Source organism: Taudactylus pleione, unplaced genomic scaffold (genome assembly GCF_031769625.1).
Source record: "Taudactylus pleione unplaced genomic scaffold, aTauple2 ptg000050l, whole genome shotgun sequence".
Lineage (NCBI taxonomy): Eukaryota > Metazoa > Chordata > Amphibia > Anura > Myobatrachidae > Taudactylus > Taudactylus pleione.
The window spans coordinates 290,004-312,334 of record NW_028284452.1 but is presented as its reverse complement, the minus strand read 5'-3'; the positions used below and the strand labels follow the sequence as shown (position 1 = coordinate 312,334).

The 22,331-nt window shown below is 38.3% G+C and overlaps 1 protein-coding gene across 1 annotated transcript in view; it reads left to right on the top strand.

The window, feature by feature from the left end:
- The window catches only part of LOC148535564 (vomeronasal type-2 receptor 26-like), a 94,841-nt gene that overhangs the window by 70,898 nt on the left and 1,612 nt on the right, over window positions 1-22,331 (top strand). Inside the window, exon 5 of the mRNA XM_088460555.1 lies at window positions 18,007-18,130. Coding sequence (XP_088316681.1) covers window positions 18,007-18,130 — 124 coding nt within the window. The remainder of the gene's footprint in view (window positions 1-18,006; window positions 18,131-22,331) is intronic.

Below are 22,331 nucleotides of genomic sequence, written 5' to 3'. Positions count from 1 at the left end.
TGTTTTTTTTAATAATCATCACACAATTTTATCTCATCCCTACTGGAATCCACCATAAAAGTCTCTGATTATAAGTGTCAGCAAAGGTATTCTTCATAGAATTCTTCATAAAATGTAAAGATTATTTTGATAAACATCAGTTTTTCCACATTTTTTGGAAGTAGCCTCCTATGCCGATCATTTACAAGGTTTCCACTGGTACATGTTGGATAGTCAATAGCTTAAGTACATGATAACAAGTTTGTGCATGAAGCTTTAAATTGCCTTTATCATCCAAGTGTTCAAATGGACTGTGTGAGATGCTAATTTGTATATTTGTATATTATCATTAATGTAATCCTCCACCAGTCTATAGATGCTTAATGTACAATATCAGTGGCCATTTATTTTAAGCCTGACCAGAAGTCATGATGTATCACTCTGGTACACTGAGTTAAATTACAGTAATCAGTAGGTCTCTTGGAAAGGTCAGATCATTTTCCTGCCACAGCATTTGCTGGAGAAACTGAAGCAGGAGACTTGTCATGTGCCACTTGAGCTGACAACTTGCATGAAAGGAGCTATTTGCATCTCTTATCTGTGGCACCAGGAAAGAAGGGGAAGATAAAGAGAGGGCTTATTGCTGGGGCACTCTTAAATGTGAATTCATATTAGATTCATATAAAATTTAAAATATTATTAATACCTTTAAAATAAAAGGGCATCCATCCTTCACATTATTCAGCAATACACTGTATTCTCACTGAATACAGAGGTATAATTCATAAATATATCAGGTGTTTATAATTTTTTGGTACATCTGGATAACATGGTGAAAATATTCAGGTTGGGTATTAAATCTCCTAAAATTGCACAATCTTTCAAATATTATACTGATTGAGCGTAAGGATTGTCACTCTAGTAATCCTTACTAATTTAATAAACCCATTGCAATGTTGTGTACCATTTGTCCCAATTAACCTCCAATATTTATTGACCTACAGTACCTGGCATTCTCAGGTGATCTCCCGTGCCAGTACTAACCAGGCCCAATATTGCCTAGCTTCCAAGGTAGACGAGATTGGGCATATCCAGTATGGTATGGTTGTAGGTTTATTTATACAATCAGGGAAATGTTAATGCCCAGGTACACAAACTGAGTAAGAGTGCTCTCACATAAGAAGTTCTCACATAAGAAGTACAATTTATAAAATGACACAAAATTTCAAAGAAAGTAATGCATAAGCATACTTTAATTGTTCCAATTTATCATATATAATTAAAAATCCATAAAAATCACAATGGTATTGTGCATAATCGAATTCTTGCAAAAGTATTCCACATAATATTTTGTTGATAATGTATCATAGTCCAACTGTGTCTATTATCATTTGAAAATCATGAAAACATCCTTCATGTATAAATGAGTTCATTTAACTACAAGTACATCAACTCTGCAGATGCATGTATCAATTTTGCAGGCAAGTCCTGTAGCTGTTAGTAACATGTAAAATACATTTCAGAAATCCACAGAAAACATCACCATATATGCATCAATTGTAACGATGGTTTATAGTCTGAAAAAGAGCAGATCCTTATATATACCTGTAATTCGTCAGATATTGAGTTCCAAAATAATATCTCTCATAGTAGAGATATATCTATCATGAATCAATTACCACAATGCACCATCTGTATGTAAATGAGTTCCTTTGGAAGCATCAGTAGTGCAAACCGGTTTCTATCGGGCATGTAATTAGATTCTATATACGTTTATTGCATATGGAAAGAATTGGCAGAATTCCAGAAAACATGGCATGTGCTGTACAAAGAATTATGACGTGCTGTACAAGAAGTTGTTATCAGACAGTATTCAGCACACATGAGGTTCTATAATAGGAACTGCTAATTATTGACAATGTCATCAGCATTATCATTCATGCAGATAGAAACAACACAGTGTGGTCAGTTCCTTAATGTAAGATCTATAACCATAACTCATTATAGAACTAGCACTGTAAGTTTGTGGCTGCAGTTAGGATACATTAGTTCCACTCTGCATGCTGTAATGCAGGATTGATGTATCTAATTGGTTGCAAGGTAGAAAAAACTGGATAAGTAGTAATGGATAAATGTTATGTGGGGAGCCTTCCTATGGAGTGAGAAAGTTCTGCAGCTGACCGGATACAATGACCCACCAGCGAGTACACTTATACATACGGTTTTAAGAGTTACTTCAGTACAAGTCCAGTCCATGCAGTGACCGGATCTTTAAAAGGACCCGCATTTCGCCTTGTGGTGGTGACTTGTTCACCTCTCCATAGCCTTGATTCATATGAGCTGTGCTTTTATAACGAGCCCCGGCTCATTGCAGGTCTACTATTGTGTGTATTCTCTGTCCTCATTGGACAGAGAGGGACAGCCTGTGTTATCTGCCCCATCCAAAAGCCAATCATATGAGTTTGTTGTAATTGGCATACTAAGTTGTCCAACGGGTCTCCAGGAGTCTCCATTTGATTTTCCAATTTTTTGAGTCAAAGATTATATTTGAGTTTTTAATGATTAATATGATCAACATTTGCATAAAATGAATTTATTAACACCAACTAACCTAATATTTAACACCTATAGAATTCTAAAGGTCAATGTTATCATCTATCAAACTATACTTCTCCTTCTTCTACCCCTGTTATTGACCAACACTGGAGTTATGAGTAATTTAGTTATATAAACAATTAATTGAATACACTGATAGTTTTACAATTAAAAATATTAATACCTGTTTACTTATATGTCAAGGCATGGCTCAAGAATTTTCCCACCATTCTCTTTTTCTATCTTTATTTATATATGACATTGTAGTTAATTAATCAGAATACCTGTGATTATTATTGGATTCGATGTCCTATATTGCCATCCATTTGTTGGATAAACCTGTTCAAGCCAATTAGGCGTGCCATAATTATACAGTTTTTATATGTATATATAAAATATATATTTATTAATAAATATGATGAAGTTACCTATAAATGTGTATATATATATATATATATATATATATATATATAAAGTCAGATATCCACTGCACTCGCCACTCCCAGATTTGGGGTACAGACCTGCACTAGCCATTCCCAGGCATGGGGTGCAAGTGGCTTGTGACCACATTACTTAAATAAATAAAAACAGAAAACTGAGCACTCACCATTATTAAATCACTCACATTAAATAAATAATGGGGTGTTGGTTAATGGATTGGTCAATGCATTTAAGCCTGCAGCCCATATCTCGGGACCCCACTTCTCTGCAGGTCCTACACTATCTGTCATACTTATGGAAACTCTGTAGCTGCTATCACAGAGTTTAAACTGAAAAAATGTTAACTGGTTTAAAGCTCACCTGCCAGCTAATGGCTTGTAAAGGCAAGACAGTCACCAAACATAGTTTCTATCATACTACCAAAAAGGCAGCTGACACAGGTTATTATAAATGAGCTTGCACAGGGGTGCCTGAGAAAGCTATGATCACAAATGGTTAATTAAAAATTAACCAAACATACAAAATCAGAAATCCACTGCACTCATCACTCCCAGATTTGGGGTGCAGACCTGCACTCGCCATTTCCAGCCATGGGGTGCAATTGACTTGTGACCACATTGTTTAAATAAATAAAAACAGAAAACTCAGTACTCACCATTGTTAAATCACTCACAATAATATATAAATGAAGAATGGGGTTTTGGTTCATGGATTGATCAATGCATTTAAGCCTGCAGCCAACATCACGGGACCCCACTTCTCTGCAGTTGCTACACTATCAGTCATACTTATTCATTACCCCTGAGGAAGTCCTTGGGATAAGACATTACTCTATCCGGATGAAACGCGTTGGGTGTATCTGCTGATCCTCTTCAGATAAACTGTCATTTTCTCTAAATTATTGTACGAGCAAAATTTTTTTGAGACACATTAATTTTAGGGGCCATTCCCTGGGGAGCAGGCTATTTTTTTAAGCCTGCACCCCTAAACCCCAATTCTGCACTTTTTTTGCCAAGTAAAACATGGTGAAAAGTTATCCCCATTTTTTAACAAAGACTTTTCGCACCCGTTAAAAGTCTATGAAATTGAATATGGGGATAATTAAAATATGTGAAAACGATGTCATCAGCAATAAATTATCGCTGATAATGGGTTTTTGCTGCCAAATTGAATACTGCCCATAGACTACAAAGTCCAACAATCAATGAAGTTTGTGGTGAATACCACTTTTCTTCCCACTATGGGGTTTTGTAAAGGAGCATACTTATATGTACTGTCATTATTTGAAAAAAACACCTGCACTATATATGTTTGTTTTCTCTTGTATGTATCTGTCAGAGTTTATTAAATCTATGCAAAACTACTCATTTTGTGGATGACCTCTTGTGGACCCATAATACTTTGAGATAAGCCCAATTTTATTATTTATATGGTACCGGTTCACTCTTTATATTATACATATTCACCTTGGTGGCAATTTGCACTTATTTGCACTAGGAGGCACTTTTGTCATTTATTGTATTTCAGATTCAAGGAGGTGGTGTGGATCCTGACAAAGAGCTTGGCCGTCCTTTAATTGGATTTTCATGTGCACTTATACATTCTACAGACTTTTGATCTTTTGAAATTCACTTCATATTGGTGTTATATATTCTACAGTAGGGGTCAGGGAACTTTTTTACCTTTTACCACAAAACATATTTAGATATGCCAACATTACCCCCTTGATTTTAAAGGAAGGAAATCATATAGTAGTGCCCCCATATAATGCCCTTTAGTAGTGCCCCCATAGTTATGCCCCTGTAGTAGTGTCCCCATATAAAGCCCCTGTAGTTGTGCCCCTGTAGTAGTGTCCCCATATAGTGCCCCTGTAGTAGTGCCCCCATATAATGCCCCAGTAGTACCGCTTGTACTAAAAAAACACCTACCTTATTCCTCGCTCCTGCATCTGCCGCCGTCCTGTCCGCCCAGCTGCTCCTCCGAACTATGGGAGAGATGTCATGACATCTCTCCCTTGGTGCGCATGCAGAGAGGCAGAAGCTGGAGTTGAGAAGAGAAGAGAACTCCAGCCTCTGGCTAACGTGGCACTGCAGGGAAGGAGCCAGGCGCCAGCTGGTAATAACATCTCAGCGGGCGTCCGGCTTAGAGCCTCCCTGCAGCACAGCTGGAGATGCATATGAATCATTCTATATTATAGAATGATTCATATGCATGCCTGGCTGGCTGTCCATTTCCCCTAGGAATTTCATTTTTATCCCATTTACCCCTGTTCCCTGACCACTGTTCTACAGACTTTTGTTTTTTTGTAATTCACTTCGTATTGTAGTTGTATACATTTTTTCAGTGCTAACTGTGTTTTTTACATATATATATATATATATATATATATATATATATATACATAAAGGCACAGTCTGTAGCGCAAATAATCCTTGTAGTTTCCTTTTTCAATTGTATTGTCCAGCCAATGATTTTTACCAAACAGGTAATCCGGATCGGTGCAGCTCACCTCCTTTAGCTCACCTCCTGAGCCGTATGTCTAAATAGAGACAGAAAACAGGGAGCGCACCATCGTGAACCACATTAAAACATATAATTTATTGAAAGTCACTGAGAACACTCACAATGTATTCAATTTTCACGAGCATAACAGGTAAAGCTCTCACAGATCCCAAGTGCTGTGCAACACCGGCTCAGACCAAGCATCGTGGCTAACAGATGGGAACTGTTCCTTCACACCAGCTGGATAAGCGGACAATCACAGGTATTGCTTCTCCAAATCCCCAAATGCATTTTGTCACATAAATGGACTTCATCAGTAGGCATGTCTGGACCCCACGGTCCAGTGGATTTTATAGCGCACACAATCAAGCTTATTAACCCTTTCCATACTTCACAACCTTATTAAATCAATATTATTTCAATAAATAGCGTACAACGCGTATATAGTGTGCTCTCCATATAAATTAACCATTTCATCAATAAGTAAAACAATACAAATATTCTGATACATTAATTTTAACAAATATAAAATAAATCAATACTCAATACTCATTAAAATTACATCTGGACATTGCATTATAAATGCATTGTAGCAATGATCATAGACCATCGATATCAATAAAATAACATAATACTAATTAGCATTAAATACAAGTCTATAAAAAATACACATCTATAACAATACAAATTAATAAAAGTGATTCAGCATGATCGAAAAGGAATCCTAAGATCCAACAACAGATCAGTCATACTTCACCACAATGACACCATAAAAAATTAATCAATAAGAAATGGGATTGAATCACAACCTTCATTTAGACCAAAAGGAGTTAGAGTATTTAACTTATGGATCCAAAAGGTTTCTCTTTTAGCTAATTTCCTTAATACATTGAGTGGAAAGAGGGGAAAAAATGAGGAGAATATAGCATCGCTAAATAAAGGGATTTTTCATTTATCGCAATATGATTTAAAAACTGAGGAGTTATCGATTTTGAGAAAAGGGCTTAATTTTGCACCAAATTAAGGCCCTAACAGTTTTGATCTATTTATAGATACTAACAAATTTGTGAGGACCCTGACTTTTAAGAGACACTTTTTGAAGAATGAATTAGTGCAGGGAAATGTTAATCCTGTTAAAGAAATTAATGTGACTGCTCTGAAACCTAAATCAACCTTTTTTCCTATTGAGTCCAAAGGAAATTATTTAGAAACCTTTTCAGAATTGGTTAAGAAGGATTTAGAACTTCTGTGTAGGGAAAAAAAGGGAGAATGAATGTAACAAAAAGAGTTGGGGGCCGTTAAGACATTAGAGCAAAATAGGGATATAGTAATTAAAAGTGCAGACAAGGGGGGAGGTGTTGTAATAATGGATAGGGAGGCATATTTGAGAGAGGCTTGGATATTATTGAATGATGAATCCACCTATAAGAAGGTGAATGAATCTTTGATTGATAGTATTGTATATGATATTAATAGTCTTTAAAAATGCGGCCTGATGAAGGCTGCTTATCAAGTGAAGAGCACGGGTATCTGACGGTTAAATTTCCAATTATGCCCGTGTTCTTTTTTTTGCCAAAAATACACAAACGTCTAATTGACCCCCCCGGTTGTCCTATTATGACAGGGATAAAATCTGCAATATCAGGTTTGTCCGAATTGGTGGATATTTACATTAAAAATTATGTTGTGAATTTAGATTCATATATTAAGGATTCAACACAAGTATTGAAAATATTAAGTGAGATAGAATGGTCTGAAAATTATTTCTGGTGCACTATTGATATCAAGGCCCTGTATACAAGCATACCACATGATAGGGGTGTTGCAGCAGTTGATTTGTTCTTAAGAAATGATCCTGAAGTTAGTGAGATAAAAAGGACATTTATCGTGGATTGTTTGACATTGGTTTTAAAAAATAATATGTTTAAATTTCAGGACTGTTTCCTGCTCCAACACTGTGGGACTGCGATGGGGACTCCGTGTGCCCCCAGTATAGCGAACCTCTATCTGGGGGTATGGGAAAAGAATTGTATTTTGGATAATATGAATAATCCCTTTTTTGAGAAAATTAAATTATTTAGGCGCTATATTGACGATGTCCTTATTATATGGGAGGGTAGTCCGTCCTTTTTTGAGGAATTTATGAGATATTTGGCTGTGAACAATTTTAATTTACGTTTCACTAGTAATATACAAAAAGGAAAAATTGAGTTTTTGGATCTTGTACTAGATACTTCGATTTGGAAGAGCGGGGATAATATTGAAAAGTATACCCATATAAAAGCTGTAGATAGTAACAGTTATGTTCGTTTTAATAGTTGTCATCTGCAAAAGTGGAAATCAAACATACCTTATTCCCAATTTGTACGTTTACGTAGGAATTGTGAACGAGATGAAATGTTTGATAAACATTCAGCTATATATGGTGCGAGATTTAAAGAGAAAGGATATCCAGAAAGTTTGATTTCTGAGAGCATGGAGAGAGCTAAATCACTGTCAAGACAACAGTTATTAATAAATAAGTATAGGACTAATGCTCCTTAGAATAAAGAGTTTTTTGCCCCTTTTGTGACAACCTTTAATAGTAAAGAGAAAGATATTAAGAGGATATTGAAAAAGCATTGGAATGTGTTATCCCTCGATCCTATTTTGGGTGGTGTGTTACCTTTGAATCCCCAGGTGATTTTTAAAAAGGCGAGATCTCTGAAGAATGTTCTAGCCCCTAGTGCTTTACCCATGACTACAGAGAGTGGAAATACTGATAGAGTCAAAGGTTTTTACCCCTGTAGTCATTGTAAAATATGTCAGTTTTGTAGTAAAGAGAAGAAGTTTTTTAGTGATTCTTGTGGTGATGTGAGATATGAGATGCAAAGTTTTATGAACTGTCAGACCACATATGTTATATACTTAATTGAGTGTAATGGTTGCCATAAGAAATATGTGGGGAAGACCAAATGGCAGATGAAAATACGAATGTTAGAACATATGAGAAATATTTTGAATAAAATAAAGAATCACAGCATCCCTAGACAATTTGCAGAGTGTCAAAATGCTACTGTAAAAAATGTATCCTTTAAGGCAATAGAACATATTATTCCTGATGAGAGGGGGGGTCGATGTATTAAGGAAATTAGCTAAAAGAGAAACCTTTTGGATCCATAAGTTAAATACTCTAACTCCTTTTGGTCTAAATGAAGGTTGTGATTTAATCCCATTTCTTATTGATTAATTTTTTATGGTGTCATTGTGGTGAAGTATGACTGATCTGTTGTTGGATCTTAGGATTCCTTTTCGATCATGCTGAATCACTTTTATTAATTTGTATTGTTATAGATGTGTATTTTTTATAGAAGTGTATTTAATACTAATTGGTATTATGTTATATTATTGATATTGATGGTCTATGATCATTGCTACAATCCATTTATAATGCAATGTCCAGATGTAATTTTAATGAGTACCGAGTATTGATTTATTTTATATTTGTTAAAATTAATGTATCAGAATATTTGTATTGTTTTACTTATTGATGAAATGGTTCATTTATATGGAGAGCACACTATATACACGTTGTACGCTAGTTATTGAAATAATATTGATTTAATAAGGTTGTGAAGTATGGAAATTGTTAATAAGCTTGATTGTGTGCGCTATAAAATCCACTGGACCGTGGGGTCCAGACATGCCCACTGACGAAGTCCAATTACGTGATGAAACGCGTTTGTGGATTTGGAGAAGCAATACCTGTGATTGTCCGCTTATCCAGCTGGTGTGAAGGAACAGTTCCCATCTGTTAGCTGCGATGCTTGGTCTGAGCCAGTGTTGCACAGCTCTGGGGATCTGTGAGAGCTTTATCTGTTATACTCGTGAAAATTGAATACATTGTGAGTGTTCTCAGTGACTTTCAATAAATTATATGTTTTAATGTGGTTCACGATGGGGCGCTCCCTGTTTTCTGTTTATATATATATATATATATATAAATATATATATGCGAGCAAGTTCCAGCACTCCAAAGTTATATTGATGGATAATGTTCTTGATGCCCTCCACAATGAAGCCCTGCAGCCAGGAAACACTGTACTGTATAGATCCGATGGCAGCACTCTGGAGAAAAAAACTTCACTCAAACAACATAGCTCATATCAATTAGTATTACTACTTTTTCCAAGAACACAGTACACTGTAGATATTTCAGATTTTTTGTTTACCGTATTTTTGCACATTTTCACGCACTGCACTTTGAATATTAATTTTTATTACTCTGCACTTATTATTCTGTATTCATATACACATTAGTTAAAGAAGCTCATTGGGTGCTTGTCAGGGTTCAGCCTAGGATCAGCCATCTCTTACCTCCATGCCAGCTTCCCCTGACTTATCACATGGTCAGATGTCTGGTGTGGTGATGAAAGAGGTGCTGAGTATTCTGCCTTAAGTGACTGCGGACTTCCATGGTTGGGTGTGTGTTGCAGGGATTGACAGTTCCTCTCATGTGAGAAGTACCCTTGACCCAATGGTAGCATGGTGTGGGTAAGCTGACGCTGTCCACCAATGACCTGCTACCTTATGGTATAAAATAAGTCTCCAAACAGAAGGGAGTTGACTGAGAAATGTTGTCATTTTCCAGTGTCTTCTGATGCTACTTTGCTCCAGGTCTGTCCTTTTGTTACTCCTCTGATTACCAGTGCCGACTCTTGTGCTCCAGTGTGTTTAGAATATCTCTCCTGTGCTTGCAGCAATTACCAAAGCATTGTGCTCCAGTGTGTTCAGAATATCTCTCCTGTGCTTGAAGCAATTACAAAAGCATTGTGCTCCAGTGTGTTCAGAATATCTCTCCTGTGCTTGTAGCAATTACCAAAGCATTGTGCTCCAGTGTGTTCAGAATATCTCTTCTGTGCTTGCAGCAATTACCAAATCATTGTGCTCCAGTGTGTTCAGAATATCTCTTCTGTGCTTGCAGCAATTACCAAATCATTGTGCTCCAGTGTGTTCAGAATATCTCTCCTGTGTTGCAGCAATTACCTAATCATTGTGCTCCAGTGTGTTTAGAATATCTCTCCTGTGCTTGCAGCAATTACCAAAGCATTGTGCTCCAGTGTGTTCAGAATATCTCTCCTGTGCTTGCAGCAATTACCAAAGCATTGTGCTCCAGTGTGTTCAGAATATCTCTTCTGTGCTTGCAGCAATTACCAAATCATTGTGCTCCAGTGTGTTCAGAATATCTCTCCTGTGTTGCAGCAATTACATAATCATTGTGCTCCAGTGTGTTTAGAATATCTATCCTGTGCTTGCAGCAATTACCAAAGCATTGTGCTCCAGTGTGTTCAGAATATCTCTCCTGTGCTTGCAGCAATTACCAAAGCATTGTGCTCCAGTGTGTTCAGAATATCTCTTCTGTGCTTGCAGCAATTACCAAATCATTGTGCTCCAGTGTGTTCAGAATATCTCTCCTGTGTTGCAGCAAGTACCAAAGCATTGTGCTCCAGTGTGTTTAGAATATCTATCCTGTGCTTGCAGCAATTACCAAATCATTGTGCTCCAGTGTGCTCAGAATATCTCTCCTATGTTGCCGCAATTACCAAAGCATTGTGCTCCAGTGTTTAGAGAATATCTCTCCTGTGTAGCAGCAATTACCAAATCATTGTGCTCCAGTGTGTACAGAATATCTCTCCTATGTTGCAGCAATTACCTAATCATTGTGCTCCAGTGTGTACAGAATATCTCTCCTGTGCTTGTATCAATTTCCAAAGCATTGTGCTCCAGTGTGTACAGAATATCTCTCCTGTGCTTGCAGCAATTACCAAAGCATTATGCTCCTGTGTGTACAGAATATCTCTCCTGTGTTGCAGCAATTACCTAATCATTGTGCTCCAGTGTGTACAGAATATTTCTCCTGTGTTGCAGCAATTACCAAAGCATTGTGCTCCAGTGTGTACAGAATATCTCTCCTGTGCTTGCAGCAATTAACAAAGCATTGTGCTCCAGTGTGAACAGAATATTTCTCCTGTGTTGCAGCAATTACCAAAGCATTGTGCTCCAGTGTGTACAGAATATTTCTCCTTGTTGCAGCAATTACCAAAGCATTGTCCTACAGTGTGTTCAGAATATCTCTCCTGTGCTTGCAGCAATTACCAAATCTTTGTGCTCCAGTGTGCTCAGAAAATTTCTCCTGTGCTTGCAGCAATTACCAAAGCATTGTGCTCCAGTGTGTTCAGAATATCTCTCCTGTGTTGCAGCAATTACCAAATCATTGTGCTCCAGTGTGTTCAGAATATTTCTTCTGTGTTGCAGCAGTTACCAAAGCATTGTGCTACAGTGTGTTCAGAATATCTCTCCTGTGTTGCAGCAATTACCAAATCATTGTGCTCCAGTGTGTTCAGAATATCTCTCATATGTTGCATCAATTACCAAAGCATTGTGCTCCAGTGTGTTCAGAATATCTCTCCTGTGTTGCAGCAATTACCAAAGCATTGTGCTTCAGTGTGTTCAGTATATCTCTCCTGTGTTGCAGCAATTACCAAATCATTGTGCTCCAGTGTGTTCAGAATATCTCTCATATGTTGCATCAATTACCAAAGCATTGTGCTCCAGTGTTTAGAGAATATCTCTCCTGTGTAGCAGCAATTACCAAATCATTGTGCTCCAGTTTGTTCAGAATATCTCTCCTATGTTGCAGCAATTACCAAATCATTGTGCTCCAGTGTTTTCAGAATATCTCTCCTATGTTGCAGAAATTACCAAAGCATTGGGCTACAGTGTGTTCAGAATATCTCTCCTATGTTGCAGCAATTACCAAATCATTGTGCTCCAGTGTTTTCAGAATATCTCCCCTATGTTGCAGAAATTACCAAATCATTGTGCTCCAGTGTGTTCAGAATATCTCTCCTAAGTTGCAGCAATTACCAAATCATTGTGCTCCAGTGTTTTCAGAATATCTCTCCTATGTTGCAGAAATTACCAAATCATTGTGCTCCAGTGTGTGCAGAATATCTCTCCTATGTTGCAGTAATTACCAAATCATTGTTCTCCAGTGTGTTCAGAATATCTCTCCTATGTTGCAGTAATTACCAAATCATTGTGCTCCAGTGTGTACAGAATATTTCCCCTGTGTTTGCAGCAATTGCCATTCCCCAGTGCTAAAGAGCATCCTCTGACAAATCATCTGTGTGATGACTAATCGCAACCTCTTTGTGCCACTGTGAATCTGGAACCTCTCTTTAGTGTACATTGCACATACCATTCCTCCGTGCCATTTTTCCTCTGTGACCCTCCAGTGTATACATTAGAGGCTATACAGGGGTATAGCATAAGCCTTGTAAATAATATCCTCTAGGACCATGGTAGCAAGGTTCTCTATTCCGGTGAGTACCAGATACCTGATCAAAGGATCACAACCTGCCAGCTGGGTGCAGCTAGTGTTCAGTAATTAAAACCTTATAATCAATTGTCATTTGCTCCCATACATTACAAGATTTTTATTTCAACCTGCCAGATTGGACAGATATCTGACAGATAATTGTATAGTGTATGCCCAGCATAAGTCATTTGAATATAAACTACCTAAATCTATATAACTACCAAATTACCACAGGTGGGATGCACTCCAGGGGATCATAAGCCCAGCATCTAATCATTTAGCTGTTATTGGCTATAAAATATATTCCATAGACAAAAAACCTTAAGGTTTCACATGTCCCATTAAGGCTGCTTAGACATGATCTGAAAATTCACAAAACCTATTGATTTTCTGCCACTCAAACTTCAAAAAGCAATGTAATTACGATCATTAAGGCTGACACCTTAATGGATGTGTTCCTTGCGCAATACAGTTATGGTATGCCATCACACCCTATGATGCATGCAGAGTGGAACTAATGTATACTAACTTCAGCCACAAACTTACAGTGCTAGTTCTATAATGAGTTATGGCTATAGATCTTACATTAAGGAATTGACCACACTGTGTTGTTTCTATCTGCATGAATGATTATGCTGATGACATTGTCAATAATTAGCAGTTCCTATTATAGAACCTCATGTGTGCTGAATACTGTTTCTGGGATTCTGCCAATTCTTTGCATATGCAATAAACGTATATAGAATTTGATTACATGCTCGATAGAAACCGATTTGCACTACTGATGCTTCCAAAGGAACTCATTTACATACGGATGGTGCATTGTGATAATTGATTCATTATAGCTATGCATGGTAGACTAGCGGTCAGTAGTGATGCTTCAGCTGGGGGGACCTGGTAAAAGGGTTCCACTGGCTGTGGCATCACCCCCCTACTAGAAAGAGTCCAGTGCTGGTTCTGGTAAATACAGGGGGACCATATGCATTTTCCCCCCTGTATTTCCAGAACCAGGGCCAGCTCAGAGCCCAGTGCTGGCTGTACTGAATATGGGGGACCCCTACATCATTTGTCCCCTGTATTTTGGCAACCAAGACTGGTTCTGAAAAGCCTGGTGCTGGTTGTGCTTAATACGGGGTACCCCTACATCATTTGTCCTCTGTATTTAGCACAACCAGTACTTGGTTTCTAAAGCTTGGTGCTGGTTTTTTTGGGGGGTCTTCCAGATCCGAGCCTGCATCTGTGTGCTGCTACCTCCCCTGAGTCCTAACGCCTGCCCCACAACTGCCTGCACCACTGCCATTAACACCAGCTACCTTCCGCGCACCATTCCCCCGGGTCCCACTGTAGCTAATGCCAGCTTCCTTCCCCCGAGCCCACCACCATTAAAGCCCGCAAATGACACCCATCTTTGTACACCCAAGTGAAGCCACAGTGAGTACACCTGCTGGAGGCTCCTACTGCAGCTGCGCAACAAGTTGAAATTTCCTATCTATACAATGGCCCATTTTGAGGTAATAGTTTAAACTTGCTAATTTACTTGAACCCCAAAAGGGCCTACTCTGGAACAATAGCTACCAAATAAAACAAACCCCAAGTCTAAATTTACCTCTACCCTGAGTTATGCCTTCCCAAAAATCCCCCATAGAGAACAGCAGAAAAGTGGTCCTAATTGAGAATGTTAGAAAAAAGTGACAGTTGGACCTTTAGATTACTGACAACAACTAAACTTAGTGGTTCTGAGTCAAGCAGAGTCCGAGTTTAGTATCACTTTGGGGTACCATCAGGGCTGGCACTTCCATCAGGCAGCATCCTAAGGGCACAGGACCTGAGGAGGCAGCACGCTGAGGCTACTTGGGAGAGAAATTATCCAGCAACAGATGGCCACTAGCACCGAGACGATGTGAAGCAGATACTTGTTGGAGGGCCCCGGGTGCTGAGGTGGACAATGGCAGCCGCCACTTACATAGGAAATCTGCACTTACAATTACCAGCATCAGCTTGCTCTATTGTCTGTGTGGAGGTATTCATCTGCATAGCAGTGGATGCACAATCTAATGAGCCATGGGAATCCACTCATTGGTGGGAGCAGAGACAGTCACTCTGCACATGGGACTGTGACCAGCGGCAGCCCCAGCAGGCTTGCAAGTTAACCACAGCCAGCAAGAGAGAAGTGAACTGTGTATCTGACCAGCTACTACAGAGTCAGGTGGGAAATCAAGCACACCTGACAACATCATCACCCGGAGGGAAAAAAAACTGTACTTACTCAATCCCTCCACATATATATTAGAAAATCTCCTGCCTGTGTCTCCCCCTATGCTGCAGCCTGCTTGGTGGTCCCTGAAATGCCACACATAGTGTTTTTTTAAATATTTTTGTTTGGAGGGGTATTTCTCCTGAGGGGCTGGAATGTGGTTATGGGGGAGGGAGGCAGAAGGCAAAAATTCTGCCTAGGGGGCCGAGAAACCTTGCACCAGCCCTGGGTACAGTATCCCGGTTTAGGTCTTCCTGCAGTTTAAAACTCAGATTTAAAAACCGCACTCGGGTTTTGGATTGCATGCTAACAAGTCCAAATTATGTCATTTTTGAACACTGGTTTGTCTCTTAGTGAAGCCTTGTTAAAGAGGAGGTTGATGATGAAGGTGTAGATTGCATGTGTTGGTACTATATCTATCTATGCTGCTGGTAGGTGATGCTGGACTGCTTGTTATTATATATGATTTTCCAGATTTTGACAACTTGAATGAACTCACTGCAAATTACATAACAGCGTGGAGGTTTCTAGATGGTTAAAGTGACTACCACTTTATTTACTTTGACACTACAAATGCCAAAGATGATTTGAACAATTCTGTCAGGATTTGCATAAAACATATTTCCACACAGACAAGGTGACTATTTTGGTCTAATGCCTGAGCATGAAATAAGCAAAAGCCAAAAAAATCTAAAGATGACTGGACCAGTGCGGATCTGTTAATGCCCGGCATGATAATGCACTTCTTATCACTGGAATGAATTGCTTCCACTGCTGCCATTCCTCCTGAATTGACCAGCACATTCATCATCAACTTCCAAAGTAGTACAGTATACTATAGATAGCTATCCTTGTGAAAACAATTGTAAGTGTAGTTCACTTGAAAACATACAGTACACCATAGGAGCTTGTATTGTCACACAGATTAAAGATACCTTCTTTTACTCCTGTTCCACTCACTCCAACCCACTTCTACCACCTACAACTCTCTCAATAGGCCACTATTGAAGCACAGTGCAGCCAACACTCTCTTCATGCAATCTCCTATCTAAAATGGCACCTGACATACAAAGGAGAGATTTATATGCAATCTCCTATCTAAAATGGCACCTGACATACAAAGGAGAGATTTATATGCAATCTCCAATCTAAAATGGTACCTGAAATACAAGGAAGGGACTTATATACAATCCAAACCATGCAAGATCTGACCTCTCTGGTAAAATTATGTTGTTTCTGGTTTTGAACCAAATTTTGTGTGAGAAACAGAACCATGAATCGATTTGACCCAGTACCACAAAATTCAGTACTGTTAGATTTCTCTGAACCTGACCCACTCATTTTAACATTTGACCATACTGTAACTGAATTATATTTTTGCAATGTGATATTATAATGTCTTGCTGTTTTCATGTAGAGCCAGTTCTGGTCACTATGCGACTCTTTTTACACATCATGAAGTAGATAAAGGTATAGGTAGCTTGCCCAGTCTTTATTGACCAATCAGCACAGTGCTATAGTTTTGGCTGTGAACCACAAAAACAGGAAAAAAACAGTTGCGGGCTCTCCTTGCATCAACTAGCTCATATTATGCCAGGCTGGGCATGTTACCTGTTACACAACATATGGTCTTGTTAGTCATTTTTCCCTTTTAACATTATGTTAATTATTTCCATGTATTGCATACACATTGTAACCTATATAGTGAGCTCAAGATGGCTGCCTCAATGGGTACTTTAGTAGGATAATAATATCCACTTATTGCTCACTGTAACCTACACAGTGCACACAAGATGGCTGCCTTATCTGTTTTATAGTGGATAGGAATTCATGGTTCTGGTGATTTTGTAAGAATTGTGTATCTAGTTTTCTGTAACTCACCCATTTCATGCCATCTCCTGCAGGCATTGCCTATGCTGCCCAGCATGACCTATGTAGTGCACAAAAAATGTCTATCTTGCCTAGTAGCTCTTGTAGAACAAACTTGTTGGAAACAGTGGCTCAAAATGATTGCCTCACCTTTGTATTATGTTAATGGTTTATTTTCTTTATTGCAAATATAAATATCTGTATTAAGTTCATGGTCATTCTCTGGATGACATTATGGGTCTAATTCAGAGCCGCTCACAAAAAGTGAGTGCTCTCTCTGAATCAGGGCTGCCGCTTTTTAAAAAAAAAATCTGGCCTCCTGGCCGCACTCGCTAAGCTGTGGGTGGCCGTGCTTGCAACAAAACCCTTGAGGTAGGGTCTCATCTGCCGCAAGCCCCAGTGAGCTTCCTAATAGAGCCGGAAGCTCACTACTGACATTACTCGTGATGTCAGTAGGGCCGCCCACAAACGGCAGGTGTTCCTTCAGGAATGCCTCCATTTGTCCAGCCACACCCCCACCCCGCCTACAAAACGGGATGAGCTGTCGATCAACATCAACAGCCACCCCATTTGTAGCTAGCCCCGGAGCAAGATAATTTCTCTCTCACTCCGGGGCTTGCGCATTGCACACACCGCGTGAGCGCAATGCCCCACCATTGGCACACTTGTGAGCGCATAGCTCTTGTGAGCGGGTCTGAATCAGGCACAATGTCTCCTGGTACAGACTACCTGCTCTGCACATGTATCAGTGTAGCAGTCTTTTGTGTTTGTGAAAGATCTAAAAAATATGTCCAATACAGCCCAGTTCTCCAACTCAATAGAACATGCCTTTATCACATAGTCTGTCCCAGCAGGAGTATTCCTATAAATACAGTACAGAGAAACTAAATATGTTAGAAGAGCCGATGCTTATGAGTAGGCTTTCGCATATTTTACTAAATAGATCCCTACATGTCCTGTAAAAATATGAGAAATAAATGTACATGGATATGTTTATTATTAATAGATCCCAAAGTCTCAGTGTTCAGAGAGCTGTAAGCCGGGTACCAGGAAAGTCCAGATGTCTGATTTATATTCCTGCTGTTATAACTGTGTCCAGTGCTCCGAGGGGGAAATATCCAATGTGACCGGTATGATATATAAATATATATGTTTTATCTTGCAAATCTGTATTGTTATCCTACATTGTACTGTAAATACCAACTGAAAAGAAATGTCACTGTCTCCATGTTTAGTGATCTGTTCTATTAGATAATTCAGGCCAGGCCTCTGTTAAGTCCTGAGTTACCCTAATGTAAAGAACTGTGTCGGGATTGAAATTTCCAAGGGGATTGCAGAGATTTACTATGCTAAATAATGTAACTATTGTACTAACAAACAACACTTTGGAATAGAAATTGCCTTCATGATTTAAGCCCCAGTAAAACTATACAAACCCCATAGGTATTAAGCAGTAAGTTTTGGCCACTACAAACCTGACAACTAACCTGCTCAAAAAATGACCTGTTTATAGATTGTGTATTGTTCAAAAGCAATCCACAGAACAGTGCTACCTACCAAAATTGATAGTCAGCCTTAGGCCTTTAAGCCTAGACTGGTACAGTAGTTGATAAACTAAGGAGACAAATAGATAATGGAAATTTTGGGGATTCCATGCTAACACAAGACTTTACCAGCTATGACTGTTAAAACGATAGAGCAGAATGCCAAACTGTGGGTATTTTTCCTTCACCATGATTCCAACTAGCACTATGACAGTTGGTCTCAGGGCTGGGATCTCTAGTAGGATCTGGAATGCAGACCCCCTTCTAGGTATTCCCAGCCCTAGTACCAATAGCAATAGGTCTCATTAAGTAACCATGTACAAGGTAATAATATAAAAAGTAGAATTAATATATTTATCCTTTACACAACACAGGTACCAGCATGTTCCAAGATGGCAACCAGGTCATGCTGTAACTTTGATAACCATTCCCCAGAACCTGGGCTCACTGGCATCTGCATTACACCAAAGACAAAGTGCATTTATCCTATTTAATACACTATTACCCATACCCATCTACCTAAGAGGAGGCCCACATATATGTGTGGGTCTGAATCATCTAGGGAATCCATCTATGGTGCTAAATGGTCTGGATCTGGTTGTAATCATGCTGTGGGGAAACCAGAACTGCAGATCTTCCTTTATGGTTCCACCAGCCCAGGCTGTTAAAGCCTGGTGCTGATTAATGGAATGTCTATGGGATGCCATACTCTTTGTCCATCCAATTTTTCCACTGCCAGCCTAGGCTTAAAGGCCTAGAAGGTCTATGTACTAATGTGTTTCTGCTATAAAATTTAAATTTTCATGTTTTTATCATATTTAGATTTTTTATTTTTGCATATGCATTTTATGAGTTATCACATTTTTATTGTATTTTAATCACATTTTTTGATACGTAATTTGTCTGTATCATAATAATGCAGAAAGATTCTGGAACCATAGAAATGAATTGAAATGCGATCATTTTCAAACGTATTTAAGTCTTTCACCTTATGGGTTTTGTATTTATTGGCATGATCTGAAGGCATAATCTGGAATAGGAGGGGGTTTTTTGTAACCTTATCAAGTATTGTTAATGTAATTATTATTTTAAAAAAATCTAACATTGTTAAATATATTTGGTATGAATTAAATTTGCAATTAATATAGTTTTGTGGTATTTTTTAAATGTTTATATTTTTTAATTAAATTACATTTTTCCTTCATAATCAGTATTGGGGAAAAGGTAGATAGAAATCTAAGTTCTACCTAGGGTTCACCTAGGTAGAACTTAGATATTTTAATTTCTTGCTGCCACCTGGCCACCATTTTTCTGTGCACCTTGGGGTGATCTTGCTTGGGCCTAGCTGATGTACCCAGTTTCACCCAGGTGGACCTTAGATATTTAAGTTTCCTCCATACCATCTTAGCTTAATTTATATACTTATCTTATTTTATGCCTCTGGTGTAAAGGAGCATGCTAGAGAGGATAGCAATGGCCCCTAGAGAGGTCCTGCATAAAATATAGTCTTCTCACTAGGGTATGTTCAGCACCAAAATTCTCATAGAGCTCACCATTTCCACAAATATGATCTTGAACAGTTACCCAGCCACCACCAGTTTGCATAAACTACCATAAGTAAAGGGTTGGGACAATAAGTCAAGAAGGTACTCTGTGCAGCTGGTGTAGTTGTCCCCCAGCTGGTGTGGGACATGATGGAGAACTTCTCCCAGTTGTCCACTACATGCCTCACAATTAGTTCACACACTAGTTGGCCTGTTCCGGGACCGGAACAGGCCAACTATGTCTCCTACATCTCCCCTTTAACATTCAAAAACTCAATTGCCATGATCAAGAAAATATAAAATCCAAATGCAAAGCAAATGAAGTATCCAAATGGAAAAAACCTAGGCAAAGTGTTTAGTCCTGAGAAGTGGTGAGTCCAGGGATGGGGCTGCAGCACAGTCTTATATTCAAATAGACTAGCCACACCAACTGTTACAGCAAATGCTGCCAAACATCACTGGCAGTTGGTGTTGCTCCCCTATTTGAATATTGGACTGTGCTGCAACTCCACCTCTATAGCTGTCACTTTACTTAGACAATGAGCATACAGTCCCACAGCACTTGGGACATTTGCTTTGTCAACCATTCAACTCAGGCAAGAGGAAAAATTTTACCACTTTTCACCCCCTTAATGGGTGAAATTTTGATAAATCTCTCCTTAGTGGTTGCTTATGTCATGGAAGGAATATACTTCCCAAATTTCATGACTCTAGGTCAAAGGGTTTGGACAGGGAAATAATGGTCAGTTAGGACATTGCATAGGGGGAGGAAACATTTAGCTTTTTTCACCCCCTTATGAGTCAAATTCTGCTTAGTAGGTGCTTACATCATGGAAGAAATATACTCCTTAGATTTCATGTTTCTTGGTCAAGGAGTTTGGCCAGGGCATTGATTGTATAGTGTTTGCCCAGCATAAGATTTGTCAGAGAAATAAATAAATCTCCTGTGCTGCAGAGAACTACTGAGTTATACTGAAAACCACATTACAGCAGTTAATACACATAATACATGAAATCACTAACAAACAATACATTTAAAGGAAATATGGAAAGTCCCACAAAAGGACTGACCTATAAAGGGGGTGATTTGGAGTTCTGCACATGGGTATTTAAAGTGTCTCATGAAATATCTTAAGCTGAGCATGGCCTTAACATTTAGCTAAACATAACTATCCAAGAAAAACAACTTTTTGTAGTTTGTTATGGATATGTTGTTGTTAATATGATTAGTTTTATTTTATCTACTATTTATAATTTGATAAATGAATTGCGCTGTGTGTATGAATTGTTTATGGAAATGTTTTAATTTAAGATTTTTATGTGAGTCCATGAAAAGTAATTAATTTACACCAAAACTAGTTTTTCCATTTATTTTATTCTATTTTTTACTTCCTTTTTTACATTTTTAAAGCATGTGAATATACAGTATGTATTAATTAAATTACTATTATTATTATTATTATTATTATTATTATTATTTGCTATCTGTAAGCTGATAGTTGTTATATTAATTAATTTAATAGAGATTGTGTTATGGTTCTGACTGAATGCAGTCAATAAAAATTAATGAAAAATCCTCAAAAAATGAGGTATTTAGACGAATAAGGTGTAAATGTACTAAGATGAGAGTTTTTAGAAATTGAGATGCCCATAGCAACCAATCAGATTTTAGCTATTATCTTCTAGAAGGTGCTAGTTAAATGTTAAGTAGAATCTGATTGGTTGCTATTGGCAACATCTCCATTTCTAAAAATTCTCATCTTAGTGCATTTACACCTAAGAGTCTCATAATGGAGTTTTCCATGTCAGGTTTCCAGCTCTAACATATTAAAGTAATTTAAGGGTGGCAGACAATCTTTCTAAACCAGTTCTACTTCTGGCAAATAGATTTAAAATACGCAGAGAGATTTAGATTTGGGAGGAGTGTTTCCAAACTGACATCTAAATTGTAGAGTAATAATAAAGCTGTGCAGTATTTGTGGGCTACATGCAAGAGCAGCCAGTATTTACCCCACTTATAAAAAAATTATGTTTTTACACCCCGTGCATTGCAATATGGTTTGTTCAGGTTCACAGTTGAGAGAAATATCTCACTCTATTCCCAAGTCTGAATCAGGCCCTAAGTATTTATTCACTTAACATTTCTTTTCTGTACAAAAAATGTTGGTAGTTCTTACAGATGATTAGCCTTCTATACTGTATGACTGTTTTTGAACATGTTATGTTAACAATTACACCAGAGC